This window comes from Acytostelium subglobosum (assembly GCF_000787575.1).
Source record: "Acytostelium subglobosum LB1 DNA, scaffold: scaffold15, whole genome shotgun sequence".
NCBI lineage: Eukaryota > Evosea > Eumycetozoa > Acytosteliales > Acytosteliaceae > Acytostelium > Acytostelium subglobosum.
In genome coordinates, this window is record NW_012236518.1 from 193,984 (window position 1) to 210,036 (window position 16,053).

At 42.8% G+C, this 16,053-nt stretch overlaps 8 protein-coding genes across 8 annotated transcripts; 5 read left to right on the forward strand and 3 right to left on the reverse strand.

Annotated features, from left to right (window-relative positions):
• Window positions 1-60: 60 nt before the first annotated feature.
• Window positions 61-2,745, reverse strand: SAMD00019534_074420 (hypothetical protein; the record flags this gene model as incomplete). Its single annotated transcript, XM_012897139.1, has 3 exons — window positions 61-447; window positions 798-1,253; window positions 2,191-2,745. Coding segments are annotated over 3 exons (1,398 nt in total), but the record flags the coding sequence as incomplete, so codon positions are not given.
• A 2,075-nt stretch (window positions 2,746-4,820) lies between these two features.
• Window positions 4,821-5,626, forward strand: SAMD00019534_074430 (hypothetical protein; the record flags this gene model as incomplete). The annotated part of the gene is made up of 2 exons (XM_012897140.1): window positions 4,821-4,922; window positions 5,144-5,626. The coding sequence occupies 2 exons, from the start codon at window positions 4,821-4,823 to the stop codon at window positions 5,624-5,626; spliced, it is 585 nt and encodes a 194-aa protein (XP_012752594.1).
• Window positions 5,627-6,397: 771 nt separating this feature from the next.
• Window positions 6,398-7,641, forward strand: SAMD00019534_074440 (hypothetical protein; the record flags this gene model as incomplete). The annotated part of the gene is made up of 4 exons (XM_012897141.1): window positions 6,398-6,540; window positions 6,646-6,775; window positions 6,857-7,306; window positions 7,372-7,641. Coding segments are annotated over 4 exons (993 nt in total), but the record flags the coding sequence as incomplete, so codon positions are not given.
• Window positions 7,642-7,991: 350 nt separating this feature from the next.
• SAMD00019534_074450 (hypothetical protein) lies at window positions 7,992-9,439 on the forward strand (the record flags this gene model as incomplete). The annotated part of the gene is made up of 2 exons (XM_012897142.1): window positions 7,992-8,124; window positions 8,193-9,439. The coding sequence occupies 2 exons, from the start codon at window positions 7,992-7,994 to the stop codon at window positions 9,437-9,439; spliced, it is 1,380 nt and encodes a 459-aa protein (XP_012752596.1).
• Window positions 9,440-9,689: 250 nt separating this feature from the next.
• On the forward strand, window positions 9,690-10,061 carry SAMD00019534_074460 (hypothetical protein; the record flags this gene model as incomplete). Its single annotated transcript, XM_012897143.1, has 2 exons — window positions 9,690-9,848; window positions 9,915-10,061. 2 exons carry the CDS (start codon window positions 9,690-9,692, stop codon window positions 10,059-10,061), a joined length of 306 nt encoding a protein of 101 aa, XP_012752597.1.
• Window positions 10,062-10,127: 66 nt separating this feature from the next.
• On the reverse strand, window positions 10,128-11,546 carry SAMD00019534_074470 (hypothetical protein; the record flags this gene model as incomplete). The annotated part of the gene is made up of 5 exons (XM_012897144.1): window positions 10,128-10,354; window positions 10,440-10,591; window positions 10,678-10,816; window positions 10,917-11,355; window positions 11,430-11,546. Coding segments are annotated over 5 exons (1,074 nt in total), but the record flags the coding sequence as incomplete, so codon positions are not given.
• A 481-nt stretch (window positions 11,547-12,027) lies between these two features.
• On the forward strand, window positions 12,028-13,887 carry SAMD00019534_074480 (hypothetical protein; the record flags this gene model as incomplete). Its single annotated transcript, XM_012897145.1, has 3 exons — window positions 12,028-12,201; window positions 12,270-12,519; window positions 12,587-13,887. 3 exons carry the CDS (start codon window positions 12,028-12,030, stop codon window positions 13,885-13,887), a joined length of 1,725 nt encoding a protein of 574 aa, XP_012752599.1.
• Window positions 13,888-14,018: 131 nt separating this feature from the next.
• Window positions 14,019-15,434, reverse strand: SAMD00019534_074490 (hypothetical protein; the record flags this gene model as incomplete). The annotated part of the gene is made up of 2 exons (XM_012897146.1): window positions 14,019-14,823; window positions 14,914-15,434. 2 exons carry the CDS (start codon window positions 15,432-15,434, stop codon window positions 14,019-14,021), a joined length of 1,326 nt encoding a protein of 441 aa, XP_012752600.1.
• Window positions 15,435-16,053: the final 619 nt, after the last annotated feature.

The following is a 16,053-nucleotide window of genomic DNA, read 5'->3' on the forward strand; positions in this document are numbered from 1 at the left end:
AGATATTACTTCATTTATAGGTTCACCTTGGTCCAATCTCCTTGACCTTGTCATCCATCACTTGTGTGATTGTGTCGTTGGCTGATGTGGTGGTACTGCAGTAGAACCAACTTGCCCATGCCCTGATGAAGATGATGATGATGTGTTGGTTCCAACAACATCTCCTATTGGCGCGATTGGTGTTGGTTGTGTTGGAGATGATGGCTTTGTTATCTTTGATCTGTCTTTCTTCTTGTTGGCTGTTGTCTTATTGGCACCCGCATTCCCACTTCCACCTTCTAGCTCGGGCTGATAGAGTGGTCTGCTGAATGAAAAGGTCTGAACACCGCATTTCTGGGTGATCCTTGCTGGAACATTCTTGTTCAGCTGCTTGCTGGACCTCGATCCGAACTGGATCGCCTTCTTGATTAAACAAGTCGATGCTGTAAGGCCCAATGTCTTTGCGAGCTAATGAAGATCAGGGTGGACGGTAACGAAGAGGTTAGTTCATCTGATGGTCAACACGTCACGAACTTGGGATGCACGAATATGTTATGAGGGCTGTAAGTGAAGTGCAGTGATTGATTGATGGATCGAGTGAGTGAGGGATCGAGTGATCGGTTGAGTGTGTGGGCGATTGGAATGATTCCATATTGGTTGGTTTGGACGATTGATTGAATGAGCGAGTGATTGTTTGATTGGTTTGGACGATTGATTGAGTGTTTGATTGATTGATGAGTGATGGGTCACAGTGAACATGTTGTTTGTTGATTGATTGGAATGGTTCCATGACCGAATGTGATTGAGTGATGACTTACCTCTCGCAATATCCTTTTGTCGCCAGTGCCTTGTGCTAGACTGAGATCGCAAACGTAGGATAGGGGCACACTGTTGAGGTACTCGATGACATTCTCATCGAGATAGGGGAATCTTGGCTCGCGTCTATTGCTGCTGATCACTCTGTCATCACGACCAAGGTTGCGCTTCCATATTCTGTTGAAGTCTTTGTTCAACTCGCCTTGCAACACCTGCCAGGAACCCCTGGCGAATGCACTGCGATGTCGTCCGTAGCCTGCCAGTTGCTCGTCTGCACCTGAACCCATCAGCAACACTTTGCATGTGGTCATTACGCGTCCATACTCTTGCTCGCGTCCATGCACCAGGCCCTCGCCACGCGCGGCAAACCACAGTGCCAAGGATATTGTCATGTCCATGATGGTGATGGCTGGGTAGGACAGCTGGTAGACGATGGGCTTGGCCCACTCCATCCACATGTCCGTCACATTGACCTTGATCAGCAGCCACTCACGTTGTGGCGCAATCGCCTGCAACTCGGCAAGGCCCGTGATGGCAGTCTTGCGGTCGGGCACCTTGTCAAACTCCTCGATCGATGAGCTGTCATTGCCAAAGGCCACGTTGATTAGATGTATTGGTTCTCCTGCGGGTATATGTTGATGTGTGATCGCTGCCAAAACAATGCTGTCCAGGCCCCCACTGAACATGATTCCGACGCGACTCGGCAGTGGCGTCGGCTGGTCGGCACAGAATGTCGGTCGTATCAGCTGAGGACATGATGTACTGAGTGGCGGCAGACTAATCACACGCGTCTCAATCGATTTGTTAAGTCTAACCAACAATGTATCCCTATATCCATCAAACACCTTCTGGTCCCATTGCGGTTGGTCCGCGGGCGGTGTCATCACCGTCCTTCTTCCAAATGGATAAAAGTGTAGTTGGTCCACAAGTAGTGCTGCAGCTACTGTTGTTGCTGGGTCAGGTATATTCGTGTTCGCGCCAGTAGTCGTGGTAGTAGTTGTTGTAGTCGTAGATGTCGTGGTCGTGGTCGTGGTTGTGGTTGTGGAAACGTCGTTGTCATTATCATCATTGTCAGCGGCGTCATAGTCGAGTGTGGTAATGCCGATGTTGACTTGGTTGTTGCCATCCCATGAGTGTGACTCGAGTCGTACGACAGTGTCATCGTCCAGGATGTCTGGGAAGTGAATAGAGTACAATCCAAATGTGTTGACTTCGCACCAATGAGGCAAGGTAGTTGGCTTGCTGTCATCGATACCAGCGGGGAATGAACCGATTGACGACAAGACAAATGTTTGTTTTGTCTTGTTGACCAATAGTGATCTACGACCAAGCACATCGCGGGCCAAACCATAGTCGACGCGCTGATTCATTCCAATAAACAAAGGCGAATGGTCCTTTGATCTTGAGCATTATGTTGACAAATGTGGATGGGTCGATGCCGCTGCCGCCACCGCCAATGTCGGCTTGATTGAACAGATGGAGAAGTAGACGTGTGTCATTGTCATGCACGCCAATGTCGTATCCATCAAACAGCTCACCATTCCACATTAGTATGTTGCCGCGATCGTCTTGACAGGGTTGGACAGTGAGCTCGCCACGCATTCCCAGCACTGAAGCCACCATTGTTATATGTATTGGTGGTCGTTGACCAGATTGACCAATAGTCTTTATAGTCTTTGATTGTTGGATAACAGAGTCTGGACCACGATTAGTGAGTCGAACAATCAAGTCATCCAACAATGACTGTGTGTCTGACAACAACAATGTATCATCTTCTTCTTTGTCTCCAACATGTTGTTGATTAGATGATGCAGAGTTCAAAGGATCCAACACATTGACACCATTGATAATGAATGATATTCCACACATTATAATAATACTAGTTATGTTATGTTGTGTTATGTGTTGCGATGTGCAGAGACGCATTGACAAAAGACGAACGAACCCCATGAGTCCACAGTTCAATTTGAAACTTTCAAGTTGAACATGAGTACACACAAGAGATAACCAAAGAAATAGATTGGAATAGAGTACAACTACATCTTTATATATTTATGGTGAAAGTAATAACATTGGACTCATGTCCATGGAGTTGGAATTGGAGTAGTTTGATAGGAATGGACATTAGTTCGTCTTTGTGAATGATATTGAAGTGTCAATCAATCAATCGATCAATCACATCAATCAGACTACTTTCCATTAGCAATGGTAAACTCAGTTGTTGACCTAATTAGGTTCAATCAAGTTCATTCAAGGACTTTGTCAAATAATAGAATATGAAGGATTAGTAATAGTAGGATGGGTTTGGTCGTGAAGCAACAATCATTGAAATCCTTGATTGTTATTCAGCGAAAATATTTTGTTTCATGAGTTTTTGCAAAAGGATGTGTTGTGTGTATTGATGTAGTTGTTGACAAAAATAGATGTATCTGTGAACATGTCAACTTGTTTATTGTATAAAGGACAACAAGTCGACATCCAATTAACATTCATACAATCAATAATATAAGTAATATATATCTAACTAAATAGATCAATATATATCATTGTTTTGTATAAGCTCCAATCAATCATTCAATCAACAGCCAAGTCAATCTAGTCAATCAAGTCAATCAAATCAATCAAGTTATTTAGTTAAAGTATGTTACTCAATCAAATTACCAAAACTCCACTTATACCAATGGACACATATATATAACATGTCTTGTTATGTCTGTTGGACATGTACCAATCCATCACCCGTCACTCGATATAGCGACCACACTCGGGTGATCTTGATTACCCACCCACCCACCCATCCAACCAATCCCCCACTACACGACACGAGACAAAGCACGACAATCAATCAAACACACATACATACACACAGATAATACATATTTATCTCTATTTAATTTAATCTGGTACCAAAGAAGGGAAAGAGATAGAGAATAAGTGTGTTGTTGATCGATGTGTGTGGCGTGAGTGCGACCAATACCCGTCCATCCGCCGTCAATTAATTGTTGTTGGACATTGACATAATAACCAAGCCGACTTTATCTCACATCGATGTCTGTCTGCCAGCCAGCCAGCCAGCCATGGTCAATTATATTTCCACCACCACGACTTTCAATCCAAGGTGTCATGTCGTATTGTGTGTTGTTGTGTTTATGAGAGTTGTGTGACACAATTGACATCGTCCACCTCTCACTTTGAACTCGAGCTCAATATCCTTTACGACAACAACAACAACAACAATCCAGCTAGCTACAAACTCGACTCGACAACATAGCATTCATTCTTTCTTCCTTTCCTTCTAAAGAACTTCATTCATTGCACACGTGTGTTCATCACATTGTAAGTGTTTGGACAATCAATCACCAATCATCAATCAATCAATCATATATATTATGTGTTGTTCCACAGATAATTCGTTATCTCTCCAAAGATGGATAGATGGATGGATGCGAAGATACACTCAACATCACATCACATCACTTACAGACATGGAGAGATACAACAGTAAACAGAGAGAGAGAGAGAGAGGTGATTGTTTGGATTGGTTGACCATTCCATTCAAGGGTGTCAATCAAACACTTGGACACTCAAACACAATGTGTGATCATCGAGCGCCCTCTTTGGACCAAACCACAACAACTAAACAACACCCCCCTGACCCTCTCTCACCAACCCACCTTGTGTTCGTATGTTTGTGCTTGGGCTAGATGGCCCACCATCTTTGTGCGCATCCATCGCACTGCACTCATTCACCCCCACACTCTTTAAACGATTTTGATAAATGATTATTTTTTTTATGTTCTTTTCTTTTTTTGTGTTGTTTGTAGGTAGGAGGGTTTGATCCTCTCCCTCACACCCACCTGTCTCTGTCTCTGTGCACTCTCTCTCACTCTCACTCTAACCTCAGTCACACACTACCGCCCACAAGAGCGCTAACTTCTAACTCATTATCTCTTCTTTCTTCACTACCCTATCTCTGTACTAAATAGTCATAATCAATCAAATCAAAGTAATAATAATATAATATAATGCAAGCAATTAAGTGTGTCGTTGTTGGTGATGGTGCCGTCGGAAAGACCTGTCTGCTCATCTCTTACACAACCAATGCCTTCCCAGGCGAGTACATCCCAGTAGGTATCCAATCAATCTCTTCTAGATTAACCTTTATTCTTCATCTTTCATCATCGATCAATCAATCAATCAGTCGAATAGTTTGTTGGGATTATGAAGAATGCGATATATAACAGCTCAGGTTTAATGATTGATTGATTGATAGAATGATTGAAGAATAAGGATTGAATGAATGATCGATAGATTACTAATAATATATTTAATTAATTAATAATTATAGACCGTTTTCGATAACTATAGCGCCAATGTGATGGTTGACGGAAAGCCAATCAACTTGGGTCTCTGGGATACTGCCGGTCAGGAGGATTACGATCGTCTCCGCCCACTCTCATACCCACAGACTGACGTGTTCTTGATCTGTTTCTCCATCATCTCACCATCCTCCTTTGAGAACGTCACTGCCAAGTGGCACCCAGAGATCTGCCACCACGCACCAAACGTCCCAATCATCCTGGTCGGCACCAAGCTCGATATGAGAGACGACAAGGAGACCCTCGACAGACTCAAGGAGAAGAAGCTCAACCCAATCTCCTACGAGCAGGGTATGGCCAAGATGAAGGAGATCAACGCCGTCAAGTACCTCGAGTGCTCGGCCCTGACCCAGAAGGGACTCAAGAACGTTTTCGACGAGGCCATCAGAGCCGTCATCAACCCACCAATCAAGAAGAAGACCTCCTCCAAGTCTGGATGTCTCATTTTGTAAACAGACTGTCTGTCGTCGTCCCCTCCCAGTTAGTGAACTACTCATCCTCCCCTGTTTATCACTTTATCTTGTAATCAATCCCCCTTCCCTCTCCCCTCTCGCTACACCTACCCTCTCTCTCTCTCTCTCTCTCAACCTCATTGTAATGGACAACTATACAACTATACAACAACAACAACAACAATAACAAACCAAACCAAACCAAACCCAACCAACATATATATATTGGCAGGTTAGCTTAGCCAGTTCATCTGTGTACAATAATAACCACAAGCGCGCATCAGTTTAAACGGCAAACAGGCAACAACCAACAACTAATACAACCTAACTTCTACAACAACAACAACAACTAATAACAATAACAACAACAATACAATATGTTGGTTATGTGGAGATGAATGAGTCCGTCTGTCCAATCCATCCTCAATCACTCACACACAACTCTTTTTGATTTAATAATAAATACCAGTATAACCAAGCTTATATAGGATACAATCAATGGTCTACTTTGATTGACTTGATTGATTGATAGACTTGTCAATGAATGAATGGATGAGGGAGAATTAGTGAGTCAAAGACAAGGTCGGTGTCCTTGTGTGGATTCTCATAAATTTAAGTGTGTTGAGTGTTGAGTGAGTGTGTTTCATTCATTCAAGGGTTATTGCCTCATTGCAATCTCACTCACTTATTCATTCAAGTTACAACAACATTACATATTACTTTACATTCATATATACACACAACTTAGTCATAGAAGAGATAGAGAAAGAGATGGATACTTTTGTAGAGGCAGTACGTGATATGACATTGTATGAACAAAAGCCTGTGTTCCAAGAGGCCATCAACAATTTGAATATACCATCACATTATGCTGAGAGAATAACAGAGGCAACATTCCTGTTGTTGAGGTCAAAGTAAGTAAGAATGAAAGAAACGGAAGGAGAGAAGACAGAGACTTCTCCACAATGGGATGACAAATCTGGACCATCTCATCTCACTCAATCAATCAATCAATGAAGGGATGCAATGGAAATGGAACTCATTGAATTTGGCCTTCAAACATTGAAGCAGATTGAGGCTCAGACCAAGGATGAATCAGAATACAATGTTGAGATATGTTACTGTCTTGGTGCTATCCTTTGTGAATATGTAGGTCCACCAGTCCAGCCCAATCCAATCCTCCAATCAGAATAACTAACATTACCCATGGATGGATATTTATGACTCCAGTCCAAACTTATTAATATAGATTATAGACGCAAGAAGGATGACCTACTACAACTTGGAGGAGACTTCTTTTCAAAGGCTCTTGGATATCGTCCACTACACATGCCTTCACTGGTGGGCATGAAGAACATGCATTTGGCCCAGGCAGACATTGCCGAGACAGAGACCCAGGTGGTCAACTTCACTGGCAGGGCCAAAGAGTACGAGAACTACATCGAAGCCGTCAACAGGGGCGAGAATGTCGGCAACTATCCAGCAGCAATTTATACAAAGATCAAGAAGGTGCTCAATCACAAGGACACTGGCGCCATCTTCTTCAAGGACAGGGCGTACGCCAAGGCAGTTAGCGAGTATTACAGCGCCAAGTTGAACTTGCATGGAGTGGAGTCTTCTCTCAATGGTGTTCACTATGAAGAGTTGAGGAGGTTAAAGTTCACAATCCAAAATAATATTGTAAGTTCAGTACATCTGTCCTGGTCAATGATCATCACATCATCCTAACATTCATTCATTACTAGGCTATCTGCTTGATGTTCCAGAACAAGATATCTCCAAATGCCACGAGGATATTGGATGAAGTGCTGACTGAGGATTCAAACAATGTCAAGTCATTGTACTTGCGTGGAAAGTGCAACCTGGCGATTGGTAGCTACAGATCAGCCGAGCAGGACCTCAAGAGAGCGTTGTCCTTGGCACCCAACGATCAGACCATCATGAAGGAGTTGGCCTATCTGGAACAAGTTAATGATCGTGCAGGCGAGGCCAAAGGATTCTCAAAGAATCAGCAGTAGAAGTAGTCTGCTTCGTCTAATCGTCGACCTTCCGTCGTATCCATCAGTCCTTCCTTTAAACATGTTTGTCTGTTTTGTTCGTCTACCTGATGATCATCAGGTGGAATAAATACCTGATTGATCTTTTACAATTGTATCTCCACTTTACAAGTTGTTTCCATTTCCTAATTAGGCGACCATCACACAAAACGATTTGATGGTTGCCAAATCTGGCGATTGTTCAGACCACATCATTTACATTCGTTCACACATTCGTATACACATGTAAGATGGATTCATTACCTGTTATAATACTTCAACATATAGTTGAGTGCTTGGATAAGCCATTGGATGTGTGTTGCTATGTGATGACATGCAAGAGGATATACATCATCCGAAATTCAATCGCTCAGACAACAATCACTTGCCACTGTGCCAAACAATATCGATGTTCAATCAACCTTAACAAACTTGCCAACTTCCATCAATGTCTTCCACAATGTATGTATCTCTCAAAGCCTTTAAGTCAATAGCTCATTCACCCAATAAATCAATTACACATACTTTAGTTGCAGACTTTGATCTTGACCTTGAATCGCACAGTGATAAGCCATTCAGGCCGTGGCCCAGCGATAACAACGATGGCCATGGGTTGAGTGTGATGATGGAGAAGCCTTTCAATCAATCGTTGAGGACTGTGACCTTCCCTGCAGAGGTTACTTCGATCAGGTTTAGCATTGAATCACGGTTTAATCAATTGATCGAGCCTGGTGATTTGCCAGAGGGCATAACATCACTCTCTTTGAATTTCTGCTACAACCAACCTATTAAGCCAGGCTCACTCCCACGATCAATCACATACATCTATTTCGGCAACAAGTTCGATTACCCTCTTGAGCATGGCTTACTCCCACCACATCTGCGCGAGCTTCGGCTGGGCCTCCAATATGAACAGCAGATCTATCCTGGCCAGCTACCAAGCTCGCTCACTACATTGTATTATAATGGTAACCTTCAACATCAGCTCATTCCTGGTGCACTTCCATCGTCGTTGATCTACCTGCGCTTGGACCAAATCAATGGCCACCCTCTGATCCCCGACACACTCCCCAGATCATTGGTGGAGCTTGTGTTTGGATCATCCTTCAACAGCCACATCATGCCTGGTGCGCTCCCTTCTGGACTCTGCTCACTCAAATTCGGGTATCTATTCAACAGACCTATCCAACAAGGAGTCCTGCCCGAGTCCTTGACCAGGCTAAAGTTTGGACATCAATTTAATCAACCGTTGGTACCGGGTACTTTGCCCAAGTCCCTTCAAACATTGGAGCTGGGCTCGATGTTTGATCGATCACTAGTCTTGCCACACTCACTCATTCACCTATCACTTGGATCAGAGTTCCAACAAACACTTACCAGTAAGATGATACCATCATCATTGACATCACTTAGGTATGCCAACAACATATCAGAGTTGATCACAATGGACACGTTCAAGCATTGTCGCATCCAGAACTTGAGGATGGACCTTGATACTCCAGAGGCACCTGGAATGTTGGATAAATCAATGTTTGGTGGACATGTCCAGACATTGACAATGAAGTGGCACCATGATCTTCAGGATGCCATTAGACAATATATGGACTGTAGTGGCGGCATAACAAACTGTTATTTGAAGAGTCTCAAATCTATGATTCGTCGACTGGATGATCAACAACATTACATCGTGATCAACAATCAATATGGATTATATATTCTCGATCATGATACACTACTCAATAATGCAAGGACCATATTCAAGCCAATAGATGATTGAAATGGTAATTGGATGATCGATTGATTGAGGGTTTGGTGGGAATGGTGGTTTGGGGCTGGAACCATTCCAACCCATAAATAACAAGTTCAATTCCTAATTTGGTTTCCATTCCTTTCATCTGATGGATCATTCAATCCGCTCAATCACTCACTCTTCAAACAACATGTTGACAACAACAAGATCGCTCTTGAACATTAGAACAACAACACTTATCCTTTCAAGAGGAGTTTCATCGTCATCGGCGTCAAGTATGAACAAAGGAGTGATCAAACTCAATATCAATGTACATCCCAATGCAAAGCAATCATCTGTTGTCAGTGTTGGAGATGATGGTTCAATCGACATTAGGATCTCACAACCTCCAATCGATGGAAGGGCTAATGATGAGGTCGTAGACTTCCTATCTGATGTAAGTGATGCCACGCCACGTCACTCATACATGATCAACCTTGACTGATCAATCAATCAATCCCAGGAGTTAGGCGTCAGACGAAGATTGATACAAGTGGAGAAGGGTCTAAAGAGTAGGAACAAGGTGGTGTCTATAGATGTCAGTGAGCACAAGGAGTTGATGACGATGGAGACGATCATTGAGAAGCTTCGATCAAAGATTGAGCTATAGATAGACACTTGATCAGGTTGTGTTGGCAAGTTATGACAGTGACTTTATGACAAGACTCTGCGTGGAGCTCGAGCAGATGAGTGTCTGCAGCGATGTGTTGATGTCGAACGAGTCGATTGATGATGCCGTCAGACCACTGGAGATCACTGGTTGCACCACCTTGTTGTACACATCAAACATGTTGGCCGATGTCATCTTGTTGTCGCGGTTGTAATCGTACAGGTACACCGAGCCATCCTCTGAGCAAGAGTACACCTGGCTAGACTTTGCTCTACTGAATGATACCTCCCAGACTATTGATCGTGCCGCGTTTGGTCAGCGTGTTAGTAGACAGAGCGATCGAGCAAATTGAGTTGAATAAACGCAACCAAGACATACCATTGGATGTATGATTCCTGTTCTGATCGATTGAGAATGAGTTCCTAAAGTCAAAGATTGATACATATCCATCTGCATTACCGGTGGCTATGATATGAGGTTGATCGTGATGCACGGCAATACAGTGCACTGTCGACATTTGTGATTGTACTCTGTTGATTGATCGATGTGATGTGATGCGAATGAGCAAGTGAGTGAGTACTTTGATTGATTGTGATCGTCGCCGAGTCAGTCATACTGTTTGATTGTCTTGATTGGAGCACTGTTTGAGCCTGATCTGATGTCCCAGAACTTAAGAACAGAGTTGACGCCTGATGTTATAAGTTCATTATTGCTCATGTATCGCACTGCATTGATTGACAGTCCATCGATCTTCTCTGTTTGATTGTTTGATTGATTGACGGGGATGTGTCAGTCATGATAATGGTCCACTTACTCGCTCACTCACTCAATCATCAGACGCACAACGACGCTTACTGTTTGTGTAGATTGGTTGGTCGTATTCATGGCTAAATATGTTCATGGATCCATCGCTACCAACTGTTGCAATGTGTTCGTTGTCAAAGCTGTTGTCAATCGAGTTGATACCGCCACGATGTGCATGCTCCCAACGCTTCTGTTTGGTCAATCTTGTGTTGGCGGCGGCTGAATCAGAGTCCTCACCATTCTGTTGCTGTTTGTTATGCTTGTGATGTGCTGCAGCAGGTTGTATACACTTTGCCGGTAGATCTGATACTGATAACAGTGTAAGAGAGCCATCAGAGTCACCATATACAATAGTTGGTACACCTCTAATATCAACGAATCTCATATCGGTAACATTATGATCCAGTCCACCTACTGGAAAGGCACACAATTGTTCAGGTTCCTCTGATTGTGATCTAGTATCTATTGACCATAATGCTATATTATTGCACTATACATATCAACATATCTTGTAAGTACCTTCATTCAATCAATCAATCATTATAACATTGAAGGACAACCTACCTTTTGATTTGAACCTGTTGCAAACAAAGCATAATCATTGTGAAATGGACGATTATAACATCTTAAACGTCCTGCACGTTGAGTTATATAATGTACTCTTGTTGCACTATCTGTCATTCTTATGTAAATATATATATGATTGAATGAAGTATGAATGATTGAATGAATGAGTTAAGAAAGGCGCCATTATGATGTTCAAACAAGTCAAAGTTCATCTTTTTTCATTTTTTTTCAATGATTTGATTTGGACCTTGATTGATTGAATGATTGAATGAATCAGAGGAGTGTGTGGGGAGTTGTAGAGGTCCCACATCATGACTCCACAAGTCAGAACTTTGAACACCACTTTCTACTTATCTGTATCTCTAATCTTTTTATATCTTTGTTATCCATATATATATCCAATTTGGGTTTATTTGTTGGTGCTCTCGCAAACTCGCTAGCATATTCAAAGTATGTTAACTCAATCAATCAATCAAAAAGATCAATCACTTACTAATCCGTCAATCAATCAACCAAACATAGATCATACCTATTATCTATCTATCTCTTTTAATATATACATATATATATACATAGTAATAATAATAATAATAATATGTCTGATCAACAACAGAATGATAAATCCAAGCATATTGGAGCCATCTTCTTGATGAGGTACTATACAGTGCTCTCTACCAATCCAGAGAATCTCAAGCACTTCTATCATGACAAGTCATCATTCACAAGAAGAACACAAGTAGATAGTGTATCATCAGTAGTTGGTATTGAGGTATGTAGTAGTGACCTGGGATCATTCCACTCAATCACTCAATCACTCACTCATTCAATCAAATATAGAGTATCCATAATCAGGTGATGGAGCTTGGATTACTTGGAAGCAAGGTGTCAATCAAGACTATTGATACTCAAGAGTCACTTAATGGTGGTCTGTTTGTATCTTGCACTGGTGTGATGATCAAGTCCATGGAGCATCACAAGTTCTTCCATTCATTCTTCCTTGAGAAGTCAGAGTCCAGCTACTTTGTCTTGAATGACATCATGGTCTTTGATGGAAAGGAGGAGCAACAAGATGATATTCCAGATGAAGGTATGTGTATGAGTGTGATTGATTGATCGAGGCCTCAACTAATCAATCAATCACAAACAACAAAAAGCAGCCTCAGCAGCAAATGATGAACAACAGACACAAAGAGTTGATCAAGTATCTATTGAGGCCTCTGCAACTAATGAGTTCAATCAAGTGATTTCAGTGACTTCAGATGACTTTGTTCAATCAAATGATAGATTGGTGGCTGTGGAGGACAATGAGGCTTCATCTGGAAGTGCTTCACCATCAAAGACCTCGGGACTCGATGCAGAGCCACAACATCAAGAGGCCTTGCCATCTGTTGCTGCAGAGACTGCCGTGACGCCAAGTGAAGTAGCTCATCCGACTTCATCTCAGGCATCGTCACCATCACCTCCACCACCAACACCCGTCCAAACATCGACACCCGCTCAAGCCCCAGCCCCCGCCCAAGCCCAAGCCTCAGCCCCAGCCCAACCCAAGTCATTCTCCTATGCTGACATTGTGTTGAACGCTGCCAAGTCTGATGTTGCACCAGTACCTCACGTTCAAACAGTCCAACCAATAGTCGTGGCACCAGTAACAACATCAACATCGACATCAACTCATACAGCAGCAGGAGCAGCAACAGCAACAGCAACAGCACATGGAAAGGAGAATCACAAGGAGGGAAGCACATTGTTTGTTAGCTTCGTGCAACAGGGCAAGCATCTGATCGAGGAGGAGTCATTACGTGCGACATTCACGCCATTCGGATCGATTGCCAACATCCGTTGTTTGACCGACTATGCCTTTGTCGAGTTTGACAAGTCGGAGCATGTCCACAAAGTGTTGGAGCACATCACCACCTCTGGTCCACTGTTCATTGGAGAGCATCAGCTAAAGGTTGAGGAGAAGAAGAAGAATGCCAAGAGTAACAACAACAACAATGTAAAGGCATCATCAAACAACAACAACAACAACAACAATAACAACAATAGCAAGAAGGGTGGAAAGGATAGAAAGGCACAGGATAACAACAACAACAACAATAACAACAAGCAAGATAGAGATAGACATGATAGACATGACAACAAACACGACAGACATGACAGACATGATAGACACGATAGACAATCAATGTCGACAAGTGGGGAGAGACAACACCAACATCATTCAGACAACAAGGGTGCCAACAACAAGCCAAAGATACATCAAAAGTCGAACAGTAACAACAACTCTGCTGTTCCAGTGGTAGCAAGTGGAGCACAACCACCAGCAGCAGGAGGAGTAGTAGTACCAAGCAAGCCAGAAGGTGGCGGTGGCGGTAGACCAAGGAAGCAGCCAGCAACAGCAGCACCATCAACAGCAGCACCATCAACAGCAGCTGCAGCAACCAAACAACAATAAATATTATATATATATAGGTGTAGAGTAACTGTGGACAGACTAGTCTCAGTTGTAATAGTATATCCACAAACAACAACCAACGATGGGTCGTCTCCATTCATTCAATCATTCAATCAATCATCCAATCTCGATCAGTGATTTGAATCAACATCCATTGGAGCATTGCCATTGTTAGCATTGACACTGCCATTGACACTGCCATTGCCATTGCCATTCTGATGATGCTGATCCAATGATGTTGATGCATCAGAGTCGTCTGAGCTTGCCTTGATGTTGTTCTCACAGCCTGGACAGTTGTGTAGCGACTCGTGTATGAATTGATCACAATCGAAACAGTACAATTGCTTGCAACGTGGACATTTGTAAAAGAGTGATGTCGATGTCCTGGGAATGGTGAGACAGCTAAAGCACGATATCTCATTGACCATATCGCGCCAGTTGATCTCGACAAAGAATGGCACCTGGAAGAGGTGATGGTATGAACGCGCCAGATGCGGCGACGACACCAGCGACAGACTGCATATCTGGCAGTCGGTGGGAAGCTCGCAGAACTTACTGGAGCATCGCGGACACGTGTAGCTGATGTACTTGAACTGCTCGTGACACACGCACAGCTGCGGCGTGGTGGACGTGTGTTGCTGTGGGAAGCCCATCTCGACCAGCGCCGCCTCGGTCTTGCCAAACGTTGGCGGAGGCTGGCAATGCAGCATCAGACACTCGTTGAAGTGCTCCTCGTTCAGCGCCACCTTCATCGTGCCATGTGTCGATTCGGATATATGTCTACAAATGAAGAGTTCGGCGGCCATGTGAATGAATGACACCCTTATCGACTCCTTCCTCAGTATCTCTATCGTCTTTGACAAGTCTCCTGGATCACAAGACGTCAGACTTGAGTATATAACAATGATCTCTCTACTTCCATACTTTGGTACATGTCTAAAGATGGGAGTTTGATTGAATGATTGAGTGAGTCATTGATTGAGTGCACACAATGATGATGATGATGATGATGATGGCCAAACATACGACAATGTTGATATTGCAACATCCATTGAGTTTTGAATGGATGGATCGCCTTCCATGGCGGCCGAGTTCTTGAGTGCTAGGATGTGCCGTGATGGGTTGCCATTCATCTCGCTGACCTTCTCAGCCTTTGAGTTCTTGGTGATGATGAGTGACACTTGTGAGATTGGATTCTGATCAAAGAACTCCTTGATGAAAGATTCGGTGGCATTGAGCAGACATTGATGACGCGATGGTTTCATGTCTTGTGATGCCAATGTCTTTGAGAGATCGACCACCAAGCAGACATGACGTTGCATTCCACGACGAACACGCTGTGCATCTATTCTCTGACGTCTTGTCCTCATCGTACGCTCCTTCTGAACTGATGGCCTTAGACCAGCCTCATCCTCCTCCAGATCATCCCATGTCTTTTTGAAGTTACCCTCCCAAATGTACATATCATTCTGTTTATGTACATGTTCAGATGAGTCTCCCTCATCATCAATCAAGAAATCATCATTCTTCTTTCTTCTACTTCCCATCTTTCTCTATCTTTCTTATTATCTGTTATTATTTGTTGATCTTCAATGTAAATGATGAAAAGTGTGAAACCCTTCACATTATCAATTGATTCTTCTAAACAAAGGGAGGGTCTTCATTTCTTAACTTTCGTCTGTTTTTCAAACATTGTTGTATACGAACGAATCAAACAAACAGATAAAAGATAATAGATAGATATAGATAGAATGGATGATGATGGATTTATGTTGGTTGTAAAGGGCAAGAAGAATAAGTTGTTTAAGGGTGATGTAAATACATTGTCAGCAGATAAACAAAAGAAGTTGTTGCCCAACAACAAAGATACAAGTAATAACAAACAGTTGAGAGACAAGTATCTAAACAATCAACAACATCAACTTAATAATCAGACAGCTTTTAGACAAGGCTGGGGACAGGATTGGGACAACCAACCAAAAGGACCATCACAATCACAAGGTCCAAAAGGACAAGTTCGAACAAAGAAACCAAATGCATTATATGTAACAAAGACAAATGAAGAGGTATATAAGCATCTTCATGATAATGTAGTTAAGTTGATGTATGTACATTTTTGGATTAGAGTTGGCGTGGAGACTAGTACATCGAACTGACATTGCATGA